Raw genomic sequence first — 19443 nt, forward strand, 5'->3', positions numbered from 1 at the left:
AGCGAAGCTGGTAGTAGGCTATCGCAAATATTTTGGCAATATGGCCGGCCAGTAACCACATAATTATTTACACCACTATCGATAGTATTGTCACGTGGTGTGACGGTGAAGAATGCTGCAGCAAGACTGGGAAATACGGTGCTCTTTATTTGGGCGAACTTGTGTCCAGAAAATCAAAACTCCAAATACAAGCGATACATGCTGCGCACTGATAGCGGCGGGAGCAGTCGTCAGCCGTTGAGTAATCTGATCATGGGTGGAACGCATCGTCCTTTATACATCAGTCATCAAACCTTCCAGTGTTATTGCTGGTGCTCCCGTAAGCTCTCGAATAAACTTGATTATTCGCGTTCGGCGCGTAATCTTAACAGAATGATCTCAAACAATTGTGAAGCTTCTCACACATTACGGCACGGTCTGTGTCAAACGTTGCTAACAGTCTTTGTGGGTGAAACCCGAATACGTCAAAACAAAGCAATAACACGCGTGGCAGTAATATAGCAATATCGCTATAGTAATATTAACGATGGTACTACCGATTGCACTATCGATAGTTTGTCGATAGTAACACTATCGATAGTTTGTTTACACTATCGATAGTTTAAAAAAAACTATCGATACTGATACTATCGATAGTCAATTTACCGATAGTTCTGCATCACTACATCGGACATCACACCATGTGAATTGCATAACGAGTTGGTGGTTGAAAGCCGGCCACCAATTACAAAAGGCCCACACATGACTGCGCGTATTCCCTTACGAACACGTAGTGGGTGAATCGCAACTTCCAAATAGTATCACGCGCGTAATTGCTGCTGGTTTAAAGCAAGCCATCCATTACAAAGGGCACACACATTAATGGTGGTGCGCGCATTCTCTTACACACACGTATGGGTACACTGTTGTTATAAAAGTGTGGTTGAAGAGGGCGGAAACCTTTAGATTTAATATAGGCATGTCGTGTGTGTGTGTGTGTGTGTGTGTGTGTGTGTGTGTGTGTGTGTGTGTGTGTGTGTGTGTGTGTGTGTGTGTGTGTGTGTGTGTGTGTGTGTGTGTGTGTGTGTGTGTGTGTGTGTGTGTGTGTGTGTGTGTGTGTGTGTGTGTGTGTGTGTGTGCGCGCGCGTACGTACGTTTGCGTACGTGTGTGCGTGTGTGTGTGCGCGTACGTGCGTGCGTGCGCGATGAGGATGGGGCCGGATATCGCTATCGCCTTCAACTCTTCAAAGCGAAGCTTAAGTGTCCCCCAATTTTTTTTTCAGAAAAAGGGCGTACTTGTTGTAGTCATTCAATTGGAAAAAACATAACAAGGCTCCCTCGCAAAATTTTAAGAATGATATTGCAATTCCGCTGTACGAGCAAAACAGTGCATGTCATAGAAGAACACTTTCCAGATTATTTTAATAGCTGGAAAATCAAGTTTGTCATCTTCCACCGACCGTCAGCTGCTCCTCTTCGTTTGCTTGTACACCTACGTTTGCTATATGATCACACTGAATCTCTACCTAACAGTAAACTGAAATCGTCACACTTCTATTGGATGTCTCTTCCAACGTCTGCATCTGCCGCAGTGGCGAGAACAGGAGCTTTATATTGGTTTATATGCCATAAACGGGCATATAAAGCAAATCGAGAAAGCATGCACAGCAGACATATTGCCTTTTTTGCCTCATTCCGGAATTCACGTGGTCTTCCTGCGTTACGTACCTTGTATTTCTTTGCTATAGTTGGTCACAACCTAGGAATAAACGTCGTCCCCCCCCCCCCCACTAAAAATAAAAAAATAAAGAAAATGCATAGATGCCCCACTCATTTGCACTCACTTAATCCCTTGGCGTCGAGCACCTTAGGCGTATTTCAGGTAGGTGATTTTCCCATACAGACGCATGTTCGTGTCTCCGGTTTTCATTCCGAAACTCGAACTTGCTGGTCCATTTCAGGAAAGACTGCGATGTCACTGCTCGGGAAAACGGAATATTTTAAGTCGGGACGACGAACTTTCAATTCTTAATATGAGTAGTATTCACACTGGTAGCGAAAAAGTACTTACGGTTACAACGGAAACAATCCGGCACTGCTCTCTAGCACAGGTGAATGGCAGGGACGGAGCAGTTCTGGGGGCGGAGATCGCATTTATCCTTAGCTTGGAGCCGACTATAGTTGCGTACGGTCACGTTAGGACTCAGATTGTGCCGGCGAATGACGCCTAACTGGAGACTTTCTGGCGAACCGCCGAGTCGCGTTGATAATACCGCGTCGTCCGACGATAAGCCATCGACGTCTATCTCACTCGTCTCACGTTCTCACTCGTCGATCAGGCGATACTGTCGTAACAACTAAAGCAAAGCGTATTCTTCATCACCGAACGACACATACTTGTGCTATCATAGATGCTTCAACCAGTTCGTTATTCCCACGTGGACATAAGGTGGTGCAGAGATTACAGTAGCATTGTGGCGACAAGTACGCCGACGCAGTAGGACTGTATACATTCTTAAGCTACTAATCTGCCCATCCAACAAAAATGCAAATACCTTAAATACAATTAATCGAAACGACTCCCAGACGCTGGTACTGCCCTGTTAGATAATTTTTTTCCGGGTCCTTCGCGGCATTCGCAGGAAGCGTCGGACATACGCGACTATTAAAGCCAGAGGGCGGTCAAGGCAAAAGTCATAATGCATAAACAAAAAACTGACCAATATTTTTGTCGTTGTTCACTACGTACTTGCAAGGTGCATTCAGCCTTTCGAACGCACTGCACGTAAATACAAATACATGTAATCGCATATTACTGTTACGAATTGAATATCGGCCATTTGTAAGTAAAAATACTTTTTTAGGTAGTTCGTGAATTATCCTCCATGTCAACTGCGCCAAAATAAATGAAAAGCTGGAGCGACAGTCCGATTAACTGCATATCCGCGAGCATATCATATACATGAAACACGATAGCTTACATAGTGGTGCAAGCTACCCCACTCAGAAAGACAGATGTTAGCGGCTACATATTATCCGAAGAGTTTTATGAATGCGAATAATCTGCTTATTTGTTCCTAATGATCAGCTCGTGGCTTGGATGCAAAAACTATGAATGCGAAGGTGCGAACATCGTTCTATATTAGCAGTAAAAGTAGAAGTATAATATTTGAGAAGTGTTCGATTCAGCTCTGGTAGTATTCAATTCTTATTCGATTCGATCTGAAAAGCCGCTAATCGCACACCCCTATTTATTATCAACCCGTGTGTGCAATGGTTTGCATGTGGCATTGCCCTGTCCGAAATACTGGACATTACGCGTTAATGCTGTTCAGGGCCTGGAGCTTTCAGGTCCTGAAGCCAAGGTTTAGTGCCTGAACACACTGGGAATTCAGTACGCAAAAATAACGTTCAATTCTTTCCGTAATAGTCTGCCATTAGTTGCTAGTTTCTTGGAGAAGTCAAAAAGTACGAGTATCTGGGCCGGCTTGTAGCTAGAGACATGCCTCGTGCGCCGGCAATATCTTTAAAAAATTAGAATACAACTGTTTGAAGCGCTTACAGGAGCATTCACGAATCACGAACAGTAGCTTATTGATGTCCCCAAATTCAAAAACGTCTAATCAGAGTAGTCTGGAGACATACGGCGCTAAAAATTTAAGTACCGCAAGGCGTTAGCTCACAGGCCATGGCGGTGCGCCAGTGCGCGCGATCTTGCGGTTTGGACCCCGGCCGCGGGCGGCCACACTCCAATCGGCGCAACACGCAAAAAATGCTCGCGCATACTGCATTGGGTGCACTTTAACCCTCGCTGGGTCACTGACGTAAGTATACGGCGCCGCGAACAAGTCCGGTACAGTTACGCCACTGTCTGTGTTTGTTTGAAAAAGACGCAGATGTTCAACTCGTTCTTTTTTTTCTTGTTTCCCCAGGAAGTGGTGTCACCCTGCGGGGACACAAGGAAGCTTTTCGTTGCGCCGTTGACCTTCGGTTTTCATGCCAAGGTTCCTCTAGGCCGGCGCGTGAGCTCTCACTCAGACATCCGCGCTGGTGCCCGGCGGTGAGTTCGGCTTTGTCTCACATTATTGTTTCCGTTTGTTGCACAAAAACAGATGCCGGCATGGTTCTCTCGAATGGTGAGCGCTTGATACTCAATCGTTTTTTTTTTGTTCTTTGCACATGGGTTGCCATTTCAGCTTTTCACAGGCAATCGCTGGTGTATGCAGGGTGTGTGTGTTTTTAGACAATGCAGATTTCTTAAATAACAATGCTATGACAGTCATGCACCTGTCGTCTTCGCACACGATCTCAACGACGAGGCGGAAATACCTTGTCGCACCTAAATTTATATTGAACCCTTACAAAAAATTTTATTGAAAAAACATAGAGAAATTATTGAGCAATGTCAACAGATGGCACTGAATATACATTGTGGATCAATAGAAAAACCGTTGAGAAAACTGTTGACCAGTATTGAAAATCGGCCCACGACTATCAATTGAACGGCCATTAAGCAAATCAACATTGATTTATCGTTGAAAGAAAAAGAAACGTCAACTGAAAATACGTTGTGGATCAATAGAAAAACCGCTGAGCAAGCTGTTGACCAGTATTGAAAATTGGCCCACGACTTTCAGTTGAACGACTCTTAAGCAAATCAACATTGATTTATCGTTGAAAAAACAGTGAATGTCAAATTGAAGCGCTGTTGATAGGGTTTTCACATTCAACACTGAAATATCAGTGAAACATGGGTGACGCTCATAGCCTAACTGAGATCATTCTTGTTTTGGGAAAACGGTCAAATGTAAATTTAAGCACATGTGTACTGCAGGCCTAGCTAGGTCACCTTAAGCCTGCAGTACAGAAGTGCCTACATTTTCATTTGCCCATTCCTTCAAAGCAACAATAATCTCAATTACGCGACATAGCTTCAGATTGCCGCCAGCTGGAATAAAACCTTTAGCATAATTGTTTATGAATACACTGCTTGTTTTTCACACGCTGCAAGGTGCAGCAAAGCAGGTGATGTTTAAAACTTACTCAAATCTGTATTATATCTTGAAGTCTATCACAGCCGATGCGATATACCAGTCTCCTCTACGAACATATATTCACACAGGTCATATTTTAGCAGTGTACATGCCTCCCTTTGTCCATTCAGGTAGTGTTTGGAGGGTGCAAACACCTGTGAGTAAAGGACACTTATACTTGCACCCGAAGTTGGCGACACCAAGGCACATGCCAAGCAGCAACACATTAACACTGCCATGAACTTCTGTTCTTCTCTTTTAGCTTGTTTTAATGGACGCTAGCTGAGTTTCCCTGTAACTTGAGAAAAAAATAAGAGAACAGTTTTCTAAGTGAAATATTTATTTTTAAGCAACAACTTTTGTTCAAGTTTCTCAATATTTGTGGTTTGACATAGCGAGAACTTCCCACTGTAATGTGCAAACCGCATCCAAGTTGACAAAATAAGTTAAATACTATGTAACGCACCGCTTCAATAAATAGATTTTAGACAACTACAGGTATCAGAAGGTAAAAAAGCACATAAACACTGCGGACAAGGCACGCACACTACGGGAAAAATGTACAGAAGGAGTGAACAGGGCTCATACTGGTTTCGAAGCCCAAATTCAAGGATCTTCAAGGATTCCTACAGAAGGTTTTTGGAGGATGCAAAGCAGCATCAAAAGTATCAATTTTTTGCTCTAATAAAGTTTCCAAAACAATACGGGCAGCTTTATGCATTTGAAATACAAAAATGGGATTCAGCCAAGTGAGAACCTAGAGACAATGAAGCCAAGGAAAGTATAAAGGACATAATTTGTAGGTTTTAACTGTGGAGTAATAATTATGACATAAATGGATGGGAATTAAACAGGATAAAAAATCAACTTGCTGCTGATAGGGACCAAATCTACAACATTGAGGTAATGCGTCCGATACTCTACCTGACCACGTTAGCTTCCTACTGTGCACAAAATTCGCAGCATTAATGCAGCTGCTGGGACATCTTTTATATCAGATAAACAATCTTGTTCAGTTCACTTTTTTTTTTCAGTTCACTTTCTCACTTTTTCAGTCCTTGAGAAACTGTTCAATTTTATGAAGGTGATGTACGACACTTCTACTTTTTCCGAGTACTGACCTGCTAAACAACAAAATGGTAATGACCGCTTCAAAATTTTATCCCCCATTTTTACAGTTTGATCGTTGAATACACTTTTGACTGCATGCAGTCATCATGCTTCTCCTGTTTTGGGGCTTTGATAACGATTGAGTCAAGTGCGAATTGGATTTATGCCAGTAGAGCAAGCAACTTAGCAAATATCCTCTACATATAAAGTCAAGGCTTTTGCCTACACAAAAGAGCAATAACAAGCACCACGTGGGAGCCCATCACTAAGCCTGAGCAGCAATGCCATCAGCTTTAGTCAGAAGTACTTGTTTTCTAGCACAAAGCATCAAATTTTTATTTCAATTTTTCATGCATTATAGGACAGTGGATGTTTATTGAGCTAGAACTATCATACGCAGTGAGCTTGCTATAGAAGAGGAGAAACTAATATAAGCGCTGGAAGTGAAATCGATTCCCAAGAAGCCAAATCGAGAGGAAGGGGGAGAAGGCGGACCGACAGGGGCGGAAACGAAATGAATGATAGGTCAAGCAGTGGTGCAAGCAAGGTAACCACAGTAGCGGTATCATCACTGACCACGACATGTTCCCTAAGTTTGCTAGACAAATGTTTACCGACCACAGAACGCAATTAGTATCGTTAATATTGGACACTATATGCCAAGAAATTCCAAGGGTTTTCAAGGCTTTCAGGGTCTTGAAAATGTACTTTTCAATTTCAACGGTTTCAATCGTTTTAAGGACCTGCATGCACCCTCACTAAAGGAGCAGATCACAATTTAATGTGGAATGTGTGCCATATGAATACCACCAAAATATGTGATTACAAACTTGAAGTTTTATCGAGTGCTCACTTAATGCAACTGTGCATAAGCTTGCACATTACAATATTGGAACACTTGACTAGTGAATGCAATTAGTGTTAAATTAGCGTAACACGAATTTTCATACACTTGCCCGTTATAAAATCACAGTCGTTCACTGTTGGTAGCACCACCCATCTTCATCTGTTCAGGCGACTTCGGTTCCCTCGACAGAAGTGGGGCCAAGGTGTTCTTTACATTCGTGCCCAGCGATTTGTGACAGATGAATCCTGTGACAGAAGGACAGGGCACTTATAACTAAAAGTTCTACGAGAAAAATATAACAAGGTATGCACACGTCACGATGAAATTATTTGATTAGTTCTGTATGGGTATAACTGCAGTGCATGACCAGCATTTTGCATTCCCCAGTCAAAATGCAATAGAGGGCAAGAACGAAAAGCACGCTGTGCCAGAGCTTTATGAATACCTTCTACGTCAAAGGTGGGAGCCATACTTTACCACTTTGGCTGCAACATAATTTCCAGCTATACATATAACAGAAATAAGAGGAGAGACAGGGCAGAGCTCTTGCCTTCAACTGCTGAAATTCATTCACAACCACAGAGTATCCCCAATGGGCAAACAAATGATCCAACATGTGTGCCAGAAATAACATTCAAGCAGGCCAGCAAAAAAATTTCACTGGCGACAGAAGTCATTGTTGGTAAGGTTCGTATTAAGATATGCCACTTCTCGCCCAGCGAGTTCAAAAATGGCACGCTTACATATTTATCACCAGCCATGAAAATACAGCCGTCTTACTGCCTGTCTGTCTAGACAGCAGTCAGAGCCCACATATCTAGTTAAAAACACGAGCTACGTTTTTAGTTTTAACTAGTAAAATAAATAGAGTGCATTGCCCAGTGGACTTGCTTGCAAAGTGACTTCCTTGCATGTGTGATTGTTTCAATTTCGTCAGCTGAAGCCTAGTGCTCTCTGGCAGTTGAGCTGCCAAAAAGATTGAGCTGACTCTGCCCCTTCACTCTTCATTTTCCTGTTCAGTGTAGGCGTTAGGAGATATGTCACAGCTAAAGCAATCACACAAACTAGCTCAACTCTCTTATTTAACTTTGCCTACAGCGTAACAATATGCTTAGTAAGAAATCTTACAAAAGCTACCAGACATTTTGAAGTAATTTTGTCTGTTTACCCAAGTGAGGTGCAAACAGCTTTTGGAAGTTCGTTCGTGTAGCATATTTTCATTGCTCCTAAACAAAATTCTACCACCACCACAAGAATTAAGGGTACCTTCAATTTAATTTGCATTGTACAAGCTAATATACTGTTAAGTGCATTTTGTATATCATAATTACTGTTCATAGGCTTCTCTACAAACAAACGTAATAACACTGCTGACAGTGAAGTGTGTTTTCAAACTTCAGAACACCATTTTACTTTGGCTTTACTGCAGTCATGCAAGCTGGTTAGACTAAAGCCTGCAGAACACAACAGCTATAAGAAATGTTCTGTTTCAAAAGTGGCATATTCACTGTGGGATATACTTGTAAGAATATTATTTTTTTGTTACTATAAACCCACACTAACTGACAAGTAGTCTACGACAGCCAAATGCTCCTTTTGAAGTAAGAAATCACAAAAGAGTTGAACAGTTTCACAGTGGGATTTTAGGGTACATGTCACGGTTTGTAAGAAGCAAAAAATAGCAGACACCAAACGCCTATTCAGAGCTGTTTGATTTAGTCAGCATGTTGAAAAAAGTTAAACACGTTTTCCCTAACTTAGCAGCGAAGTTGATTGATGGCATATTTTAAATGGGCTAGGTGCTTACCAGCAAACAAGCACCAAACATCACATGCAAATATAAGGGGACCACCAATCACACAAGAAAACACCGAATAACTCATCTGGAATACAATATTCTATTAGGTTGTAGTGAACTTTTAAACAGCAGACGGGACAATGTTACCAACCAAGCTGTGGAACGCCAAAAAAGTAATAATAATAATATCTGGGGTTTAACGTCCCAAAACAACGATATGATTATGAGAGATGCCGTAGTGGAGGACTCCGGAAATTTCGACCACCTGGGGTTCTTTAATGTGCACCTAAATCGAAGTACACGGGCCTCAAACATTTTCGCCTCCATTGAAAATGCAGCCGCCGCGGCCGGAATTCGATCCCGCGACCTTCGGGTGAGCAGTCGGGCGCCATAACCACTAGACCGCCGTGGCGGGAGCCCAACAGCGTCGCCCGCACACAGTGCATCGAGGAGTTCCCCAGGGTGGTGTTCTAAGTCCGATTTATTCAACATCTCTCTCATTGGACAGGAAAAATGCATCCCTGCATCGGTCGAAATCTCTCTAGAGGGAGCTTGCACGAACGGCGGCGACGTTATGCACACTGGGTAGGCAGCCTTTTTTTTATTATTTTTTTTTGTCAGAGGCGACCGCGGTGTGCAGTGGCGCAGTCGTGTTTGCGCGCATTAACGTAGCTTGCCGGTGTGATCAAGTGCGAGCGCGACGCAAATTTAGCTCCAAGGAGCGTCGTGCACGATGTCAGCTGTACTGGTAGACTACACCGCAATGCTGTGCCAAAAAGACCGCGAGCGGTAAGAAGAAAAGACGAGACTCTGTGGGCTGGACCCATTTACGCTTCGTGCGGACGGCGATGTGGACTTGTGGCCGCGCGTCGACATCTCTGACCCTAAAAAAATAGATTTAGACAGTCTATAGACAATCTAAACTCATTTTTACACAGTCTATAAACTGTCTACATACATTTTTGTACGGGGATATGCACGAATTTCTCGTTTTAAGGACGAGTTTTATTACCGGGGAACAGCTGAAGCCGAGAAAGGCCGTCGAGGGCCACAACTTTGTTAGGAGCGGCTGGGAGCCGTGGGCGAAGAAAGTCGCCGCCGACACCGTGATCGTCGTCACTAAAGCCGCTCATTTGCTCTTGCAACTTAGCACGAAGGCGGGTTAAACTGAACAAATGCAACACGGAGAATTGACAATGGGCTGTTATGTATAGCGTGTACGTTGGCGACAAAAAACTGGCAAGGAAAAACCTGCCTCGGTGATCAGAACAAACGTGGAAAACTTCGGGCAAGCGTCCAATAAAAAACAAAGAGATGAATCAAAATATTGCGCTAAGCAGAACGTGCACGGGGATTTCAGCCCTTCCTGTGAACCGAAACGAACGCGCCACCCTACTTGTAAAGGGAAAACAGAAAATAAAGAAGACGCCAGTGACGCGCAGGTTGATCGCATAAACACGTAGGAAAGTTGGATGAAGCTAACGCTGCGTGTCAGCAGTTTGCTAGCGCGGGCATACAGCGGTTTGATAAAGAATCTATGAAATGGAGTGAAAAAAAAAAAACATTGACTCACCCCCACTACACAGAACTTAACAAAGCTGAGTCATTATTAGTATTACTATAATTATTTTTTTTGCGCTTGACGAACAAATTCAACTCGCCATTTCATATTGCGTTCGCTGAATGCAAGACCCCGTGGACTGTTTTTAGTTATGTGCAGACGAGAGAAAATATGTTACCACAGATGTACACGAAGAAATAAAAAAAGCTGTGTAGTCCTTTCACTATTCTCATTTATTAACGTCAGTTGCAATAAATTCAGAGAATGTATATACACTTGTATATGTACACGTACGCTTATTCAACGGGGCTAATGCGACACCGACCACATATTCGCACTTTATTTGAGTGGCCGTGCAGCCTGCCTTTTCTCACTATACTTTTTTCTTCTAACTTGCCGTTCACACATCTTGACAAGTTGTACGACTGGCGCCAAGGCGTTTCGTCTGAGTAAAATCAATTCAAATCGCACTTTACTAAAGCACACTGCATTTGGTGCGGTGACTGAATTTCGAGATTCCGCAAAATATTCGGCGAAAGTTTTCCTCTCTTCTCCACTGATCTTCGTTTTTGCGTGCAGCGACCTGCCTGCAATAAACTGATAGTAACGGTACTTATGGTATCAGATCGAGGACGGCTTGATTAAAAAAGGAAAGAATCCTCACACCTGCCGAACCAGAGATCACTTTTTAGATTGGAATTAATAAACAAGGTCGCCTTACCGAATGCTCTTCTTTTCGCGTCTGAGGGCATTAGATCCTTCGTCCCGTTTTTATTTTATATTTGTTCCTTATTCGATTCTCTGATCCTCAGGAAGCCTTCCTCTGATCAGGTTCTCTGACTCATACCAACGCTATTTCTCTTTACAGAATATTCACGTTATCAAAGTAAAGCACGTAAGAGTACCTGGCATTAACTCTTAACCTAATGAGCATAGGCGTACGCAGAGTTCTCCATTAGGGAGGGGGGGGGGGCAGTTTGACCCCCCGAATAGAAGCAACCTCCACCATGGATGCAAATATGCAAATGAAGCGATGACGGCTTATTACAACGGCTTGCTATTGGTACCCGGCTTTCTGAGGATAAAGGTAGGAAGTAAAAAGTTCTTTGAATGCAACATGAGGGGTCTCCATTCGCCATTGTCGTCAAAAAGCATACGTAGATTAATGGAGGTCTACCTCCCCCCCCCCCCTCCCTCGCCTTGTGCGCATGCCGATATTAACACGACCTTGAAACACAAAACCGCAATCATATATGCCAGCATTAGAGTCAACACAAGCACGCTTATTATATCTGTACACAACTAAAGAAAGGTACTGAAGCGTACCAATTTCTTGCTTCTTCTTTTTCTTTTTTCTCAAGGAGACATTTTGAAAAGATTGTTTTGACAGATTCACTTCGCTAAGAATAGTGAAGCAGCTCGTGTCTCACAGCTTGGTTCCTAAAGCCCGTTACTGAAGAAGCGAATCTACTTAGCTCCGCAGTCACTTCGAGAAATGTGAAACTAAAATACGTGTCGAGTGTGTCACTTAATTTCGTCGAAACACTTAGCTTTGCTTTTCACTTAGGTCAGCCGCTTTGCGAAATTGCACTGAAGCATTTTATTGCTGTGCATATTAGGAAAAATTATATCAGCTGGTGCCCGCGACACAATGACGTCTTTCATTCTATGCTTTCATTTTTTCTTCGGGTAGCTCGCGTACTGTGAATTTAGGCAGAGATCCGTCCCATAGGCGATACTTCTTCAGCTACTTCGCCTGAAGAACGAACGCTGAATTGTCTCACGGATGCATCTTTCACTGCTTGTAGAGCGAATGCTATAATTTGAATGCCCGACGCCACAGGCATTCCGCAGGTGAACGTCCCCTTCAGATGACGAAATACGTAGTGCTTGCCGATAGGCGGAGGACATTGCTCACTACCCCTGCGTTCACGAAATATGACCAAGTAGCGAAACTCTGTAATTACGAGTCACTACACGCAACGCCACTTTCAGTCCTCAAATCAATCTCTCAAAGACACAAATGGCATAGGAGAACGCGCATGGCACTGCTTTTTTTTTCCCCCGGTAGAAAGTCGCCGCACTCATACGTGACCGCAGGGTGGACACGGTCCAATAGTGCATAATAACACAATTTGCGGCCATGCTCCAGCTGTGACGTCATCTTGTCGGACGGCGCGGCTGCTCCGTAGCCTCATCAATGCGTAATTTTCCCGTCCTTGTTCCTTTGTTTGTTTGTTTCTTATTCAGATTCCGCGCCGTCCTCCACTACGTGCTTTCCGACCGGGATTTAACCTGGCAAAGCGGCCGATCAACACGAGGGAGTCAACAAATGCGTCTCTGGAAAACACATGCTCTCCGAAGGAGCGCCGACGACGCCTAAAATAAGAACAATCCTCGCAGCATCGTTCCCCCTTCGTCTCGCGTTTATTTAGTCAAATAGACGAACACAACTATTCGTGCTGGGGGGTAGCTGCCGTAGGTGCGCCTTTCTTTTCTGTTTTTTTTTTTCTTTAACGAGAAGACGCGTTCTGCGGGGGAGAGGGTGTAGTGGGCTAACGAGGGTGGCTAAATGTACTGAGCAAAATCGAATGAGCCAGCCTCGCTGATTACGCGCATAGCTAACAGCAGCGAGGGGCTGAATAATCTGCGTTCGCGATCACGGCCGACTGTCATAGGAGCGGATAGATTCGCCAGCGCCGCGGAATAGCAAGGACAGCGTTTTTTTTTCTTCAAGGGCTCTCTTTTGAATGCAGAATTTGTGAAGTGGCGGCCAGTGCCTCGGTCTTGCGATGCTATTCATTGTCTACGCGATCGTCGGAGCTTTGTTGCTCGTGGTGGCTGCGCTTTTGGCAACACACGCTGCTTGCTATAAGACGTGGAGACATGTCAAGCGCATGCCGGGACCGGACGCATGCGGGATCCCGATGCGCACGATTCTCCAGCTGCAGATGAAGGTGTGGGCGATGAGGAACGTGCTTCCTCCAACTGTCGGTGAGTATTCATGATGGAAATTCCTTCATTCTTGAGTGTCTACGTATGCATGTCTGTTTTTTTTTTATCTCAGCTGATGGGAAGGGAAGGTAATAGCACAAAGTTCTTTTGATATGAAAGAACGGGAGAACTGTCGCTGCGCCTGCGACGAAGGCAAGCCATCTCGTCGTTGTGTGGTTCGCCTTCGTCACACAGTTTTCTCGCAATGAAAATCCGTACACTGTGGCATTGTATTGCAGCGGGTGTGTTCGCGGCGTAGCTACTTTTCTTGATTTCTAGCGGATGGTGAGCAGTACGATTAAATAACTACGCAGCCAGGGGTTTCTGTATTTCAGGTTGTAGCTACTGGGAAGCTTACACTAATCTCAGATAAACTTCGCTGCTGCTGATTTGATTATCTCATCAGCTCATCCTCCAGAGCAAAATTTCGTTCGAGCAAAATTTGACGTCCTCGTATATATTCCGCGAGGTGGCCGGCGGGCTCGGCTTGCCGATCCCTACGTGGTCAGTCCGGCTGCGCAAAGCCGTCGTGTTCAGCAGGACCAAATAAAGTTGTTTTTAATTACATTCCTTATAGCTTCAGAACAAACGGCTGATTATGACAAGAATGCTATTGGAATTATCGATTTTTCTGCGTGTAGTACATTAATGGCACCTTCCATTATGAGGAAATAAAATCGAGACCGATTCTACTTATAAGCTTCAATATTGTCACGGGGTCGTGTCGTAGACGAAGGCAGAACAATCAAAAGTTAAACAAATATAGAACAATCAAGACTTGAACGAAAACATTTCTGGTCGGGAACGCTCATGGTCAAACATAAAGCGAAGACGCCGACAAAATACAATATTTGTATTTCGTCGGCGTCTTCCTTTTACCTTTGACCATGAGCATTAGCAGCCAGACAAGTTTTCGTCGAACTCTTAATTGCATTCATCTTCCCCGGGCGTATGGCCAAGTTATCCCTGTATTTAGTCAGCGTATTCCTTTTACTTTGGCCATTTATATAGAGCCTCAACTTACCTACTCACGATATGACGCTTATCACCTCTTCTACATAATTCCAAAATGCTGGCATTGGTGATCCAACATACAGCGAGGGCAAAACACATGCAAGTCTAGGCGGTCTACACCTTCTGCAGTGTCTTGCGCATCGGCGGCCTGAGGAAGAACGGACGTGCACACGTTGTCTTATTAACACGAATATTTTTCTTGAGTGCCAAAATTTCAATATAGTGACCGCGGAAGCAAGCGACGATGAATTGTGTTGTGTGATAAGAGCACGTGGATAGCAGCATCTGTCATCGACTAAGGTAGTTTCACATAGATTATCACTACCACAATATTATTTGCACGGTTATCTAATCACATCAAATATATATCTGAAATTTGTCCCAACGCGATATTCCTTTACGCATGCATTTACAACCAGCTCTGGCACTCAGAGATGTCCCTTTTTTTTTCCCGGTACGCGACGGTGACAAGTACTGGCAGTTGCTCTCAAACGTCGTCTAATGTTTTCATTGTTTTGCAACAACTTCAACACGACACAAGAATAGAGAAGACGAAAAGGACATGCAGCTGGCCAGTCAGTGTAGAGCAGTAGTCATGCTAACATGTAAAACAAGGTAGAAAAAAAATGCACACAGGCGCCATGACGCTAATGATAACTCTCTAAGTTCGTCATTCAACCCACAACCCTAAGAACGCAAAAATGTGTTCAGTGCCGTTGACGCTGAAGACGGTCTGGAGCACGGTCCTAGGGTTTCCTCATTCCAATAGTGATTGTCCAATCTGTCGATGGCGCGGTCGAGAACTCTGTTCTAGGAGCTTTATGTTCTCTGAGGAGCGAATGACACAATGTTTGCATTCTATTTACCGGCATAATTGTTGACGCATATTATAATAAACCATGTAAGTGAATAGCTTGTAAAGAGAAAACTTTGCAGCGTTCTTAAAACATTCAGTTAAGCAGTATTTCATTTTTTACGCCGTTATTTCTACCGCGTCCGGGAAATCCGGGAAATAGAAATATTTTAACGCGGCTGCGAACCGCGATCACGATGCTCTTAATCGTTATACTTCTGAATGAAGAGCAATTTTAATGGCATATTTGGCTGGCCTTTCAGAGCGGCTCGACCATGTATTGATGGCAGTGAAAAACAGTTTCAAAGCTTTATTACGGGATGAAGCATGCTACGTCAAGGCAGTGAAGAGCAGTTTTAAAGCTTTTACGGGATGAACCACGTTACGAAATTATTATTTGCTCTTATTACCACTGGAACCCGCTTTTACTAGAAGTAACGATTAGTTGCACTGTTACGCCAGGTGCGGAGTACTCCCGGAGCGCTCTGAGGTAGCCACTCAAGTTTGTACACCCGCAAGCTCGTTGCCGTAAAGAAGGGGACGGGTTAGCGACCACCTCAGATTGTGTCGAGTAACGAGAGCTGGTCAGTAGGTACACGGCCGTTCAAGTGTGCAACTAAACTACGTGGACACCATTCGGTAGGAAATCCACGAAAATATCGCGACAATTTGTGAGATAATAGACTCGCACCCAGTATGTATTGACTAGAATTTTTATCGCTTGTAGGGGGCAGCCATATTTGGCCTTGGGCTGCGGATCAGGTGGAGCGATGGACCACGGCAGCGTCCGGCCTGTCCTTATCGCGTTCTTGCCAGTGTTCGCTCACCATCCGTTTCCACGCAATCAAACCGGCTGCACCTGTTGTGGCCGCGCGCAAAGGTGATAACTGGGGTCAAGATTATCTGTACTTGCCCTAAACGGGTTGCGAGAGCAAAATAATATTTTCTATAAACGTTCGCTGTAGCGCGTCTTGTCCTGTCAAGCTTAGTCTATGGCCACGTGAGCATTACGAGTCGTGTATGTGCGCGTACGTGACATTACAACGGTGCCCTGGCTGCCCAAGCTGGGATCAGACCTTGTGACGGCCCAGAAAGCACGAGGATAGCAGAAAAAGCACCGTTCTGACGAATCATGTAGAAACGTTACAAAATCACATCACTAAACGCACGCGCCTCGAAATACTCATCGCTAAAGTTGATGTCGCGACACCGCAGCTTAGTGAGAACTTACCACCTCGTGCGCTAAATGGGATTTATTACGGCCCACCTGTTTGCACGTATACCCACCGCGGTGGACTAGTGGTTACGGTGCTCGACTGCTGACCAGAAGGTCGCGGGATCGAATCCCTGTCGCGGCGGCCGCATTTACATGGAGGCTAAACGCTAGGGGCCCGTGAACTTAGATTTAGGTGCACGTTAAAGAACCCCAGGTGGTCGAAATTTGCGGAGCATCCGCTACGGCATCCATCATAATCATATTGTGGTTTTGGGACGGAAAATCCGAAGAACTGTTCAACGGCTTGCACGCATAATTTTCAGTGCCGAATGCCCATAAACAGCCCCATCTGCTAATTGCGGTATTTGCTGCTCACTTACAAGTAGTGACGATTTTGAGACCATTGCAATCGTGGAGCAAGAACGCACAGTCACGTTTTTAGTAAAAACGTGGACGAACAATGATATAGAAAAATTGTAGCGCAGGTGCTAGCACTGATGGTGTTATGAGCGAGAAAGGAAAAGACGCCATTGATGATCACGTGGGCTTGCACTAAGCCTTTTCAACAAGAGCGGGAAGGTAACAGTGGTAGCGACTTTGAGATTGGTGTCCAATTCCTGATGGAAAGTGACGAACTTGTCGGGGTGATCTTATAAAGGTTTAGTACGAGCTCGAGCTCAAAATATCGCGAATATTTCGGGCGAAAATATTGGTAATCTTTGAATACAATGAGGGCACATACTGCACGAAGTTACTCGAGCAGAATGGTGCAAGCACAAGCATAGCTTTTGCGTAATGATCTCATTATGTATAAGTAAGCTCTTCCTAAGGAACGTTGACTGAAGTGAAAAATTACGTCGGCCGTTTCAGTGAAAATCAAGGGCAGAAAAGGGTCCGACACTGCATTGCCATTACACCTTGAGGTAGCAAATAGCGCTAATACGAGAAGAAATAATAGCAGAGCACGAACGCTGTCTAACTTGTGCTTTATTGGATAAACAGAAATTAAAAAATAAATAAAAAATAGCATGAAAGGTGAACGTCGTAGTGCTTTTTAATAGATCCGAACAAGCGTGGGAGGCTATGAAGGTGCTTGAACCAGGAAGACCCCGAAGTGCCAAGTGTGAACGTCGTGTACGCGACAATTCATAAATTGTTTTACTGGTGCGGTTAGCAATGTACCCTTGTCCGGCGGTAACTGCGAAGGAACAATGCAATGCTAAGGAACAATGCAATTGGCTGAGCCCGTCTAGGTCATTCAATGCGTGTCTCTAACACTGCGGCTCGTTATGCCTTGCAAGAAGTCTGGTCCCTTAATACGTTACTAAGAGTGCAGGAGGCTTTCGCCTTCAAGTGTTACAGAGTGTAACATGCTAGCGTCCTTTTTAAAGCTGAGTGAAAATGTCCCACTATAGTCATTGCAAACTAACGCTTTGATTCTTCTTTTCCGGTCTGTCTATCATTTCAGTGTACATGCAGTCACGTTTTGCATTAACTCTGCGCTATCAAAATGAAGGATTTTTCGCCTTCTACCTGGGTACAAGACCATGTATCACGCTATACAAGGCAGAGCACGTCGAGGTAAGATATTTTTAGGGCTTTTAGTTTGGTGACTACGAATATCGCCTGAATGTATAAAACTGGACGTGAGGAGGTGAAGTGCCAATGGTTTGATATCGGGATGCGTTCGTCTCCACTGCCGCGTGGGATACTAGTTCGCAGCACGCTAAATGCCGTCTGTAGTTCGTGTTTCTCGTTACGGCAGAAGCAGTATTTCTCGAGGTTGGCCGCCGACTCCTGGTACACATATGCCAGCCGCCGCGGTAGTCTATTGCCTATAGTGCTCGACTGGTGACCCGCAGGTCGCGTTATCGAATGCCCGCCGCAGTGGCCGCATTTCGATGGAGGCGAAATGCTAGAGGCTCGTGTGCTTAGAATTAGGTGCAGATTAAAGAACCCCAGATGGTCGAAATTTCCGGAGCCCTCCACTATACGGCGTCTCTCATAATAATATCGTGGTTTTGGGGCGTTAAAGCTCAACAATTATTATTATCTTGCTCAAGCAAATCATATTTCCGCCTCACATGGTGGTCATTTCACCTCCTCGCTTCACGCCTAACGGATTGTAGTCTATACCTCACTTCACGCTCAACTAGAAGTGCATAGCTCTGTTTACTATCACTGCACTTTATCTCACGTTGTCTCGAAACTTAGGCTGTTATTCAGGCTTTATTATCGACAACGACCTTTGATATGGAGGGAAGCTCCCTGTGCCCCGCAACAAGCTGGCGATGCCACTGTGACGTTATGGTGGCGTTATCTGTCACACCTGAGTGCGAACCATGACGAAACATGCCCTGCGGCGAAGAGTGAGATGGCGCCAATGCTCAGTTGCAGAGATGTCGGAGCCTATTGGCCGCGAGATCGAGCAGAGTCGCCGCCTGGCGGCTACTGGCTGAAGCGCTCCTAGTGTGGATTGCTCCCTGCGTCGTCTGCTAGCCACGTCGTGTTTGCATGTGCGCGTACGTCCTGCACGTTCTCAAAGGGCGGTTTCTTCTTTTATGTTAGCGCGAGTTTAACTGCTCGTACGTATTGGCCTCGAGGCCCACCACTGGAAACGCCGGCGCCACCGTCGGCGTGACGTGCTTGGCAGGATCACGTGGTCTCAGCGGCCGCGTCGGCTGCTTGTGGCGCACTGCCGCGTGCTTTGAAAACAAGTTTCAAGTTTTTGAACGAAAAATTGTAAAAGACGTTATCAGGGATACACTAGGCATTGAAGTACGTTCTTTGGAACGTATTCATCGAGTTGGCTCTAAAAAAGATAATAGAGAGCGTCCCGTGATCTTACGCTTTTATGACTTCACAGAAAAGCTGACAATCTTGCGCAATGCTTTCAAGCTGAAAGACCGTTCGATATCTATATCTGAAGATTTCTCTGCCGAGGTTCGCGAAAGACGCAGAAAACTATGGCAGTCAGCCAAAGAAAATCGTGTAAACGGTGAAAAAGTAGCCCTTGTATTTGACAAACTTAAAGTGGG

The 19443-nt window shown here is 44.6% G+C and overlaps 2 protein-coding genes across 3 annotated transcripts in view; both read left to right on the forward strand.

The window, feature by feature from the left end:
• LOC119395151 (cytochrome P450 4c3-like) overlaps positions 1 to 19443 on the forward strand; it is a 387183-nt gene that overhangs the window by 199015 nt on the left and 168725 nt on the right. The gene's annotated exons all lie outside the window — the stretch shown is intronic.
• Positions 3902 to 19443, forward strand: part of LOC119395113 (cytochrome P450 4V2) — a 50752-nt gene continuing 35210 nt past the window's right edge. The window contains exons 1-3 of one of the 2 annotated variants that reach the window (XM_037662404.2): positions 3902 to 4039; positions 13085 to 13322; positions 17874 to 17986. In XM_037662404.2, coding sequence (XP_037518332.1) covers positions 13121 to 13322; positions 17874 to 17986 — 315 coding nt within the window. In that variant the 5' untranslated portion in view covers positions 3902 to 4039; positions 13085 to 13120. The other variant, XM_037662410.2, reaches the window with a different exon arrangement.

This window comes from Rhipicephalus sanguineus, chromosome 1 (genome assembly GCF_013339695.2).
Source record: "Rhipicephalus sanguineus isolate Rsan-2018 chromosome 1, BIME_Rsan_1.4, whole genome shotgun sequence".
NCBI lineage: Eukaryota > Metazoa > Arthropoda > Arachnida > Ixodida > Ixodidae > Rhipicephalus > Rhipicephalus sanguineus.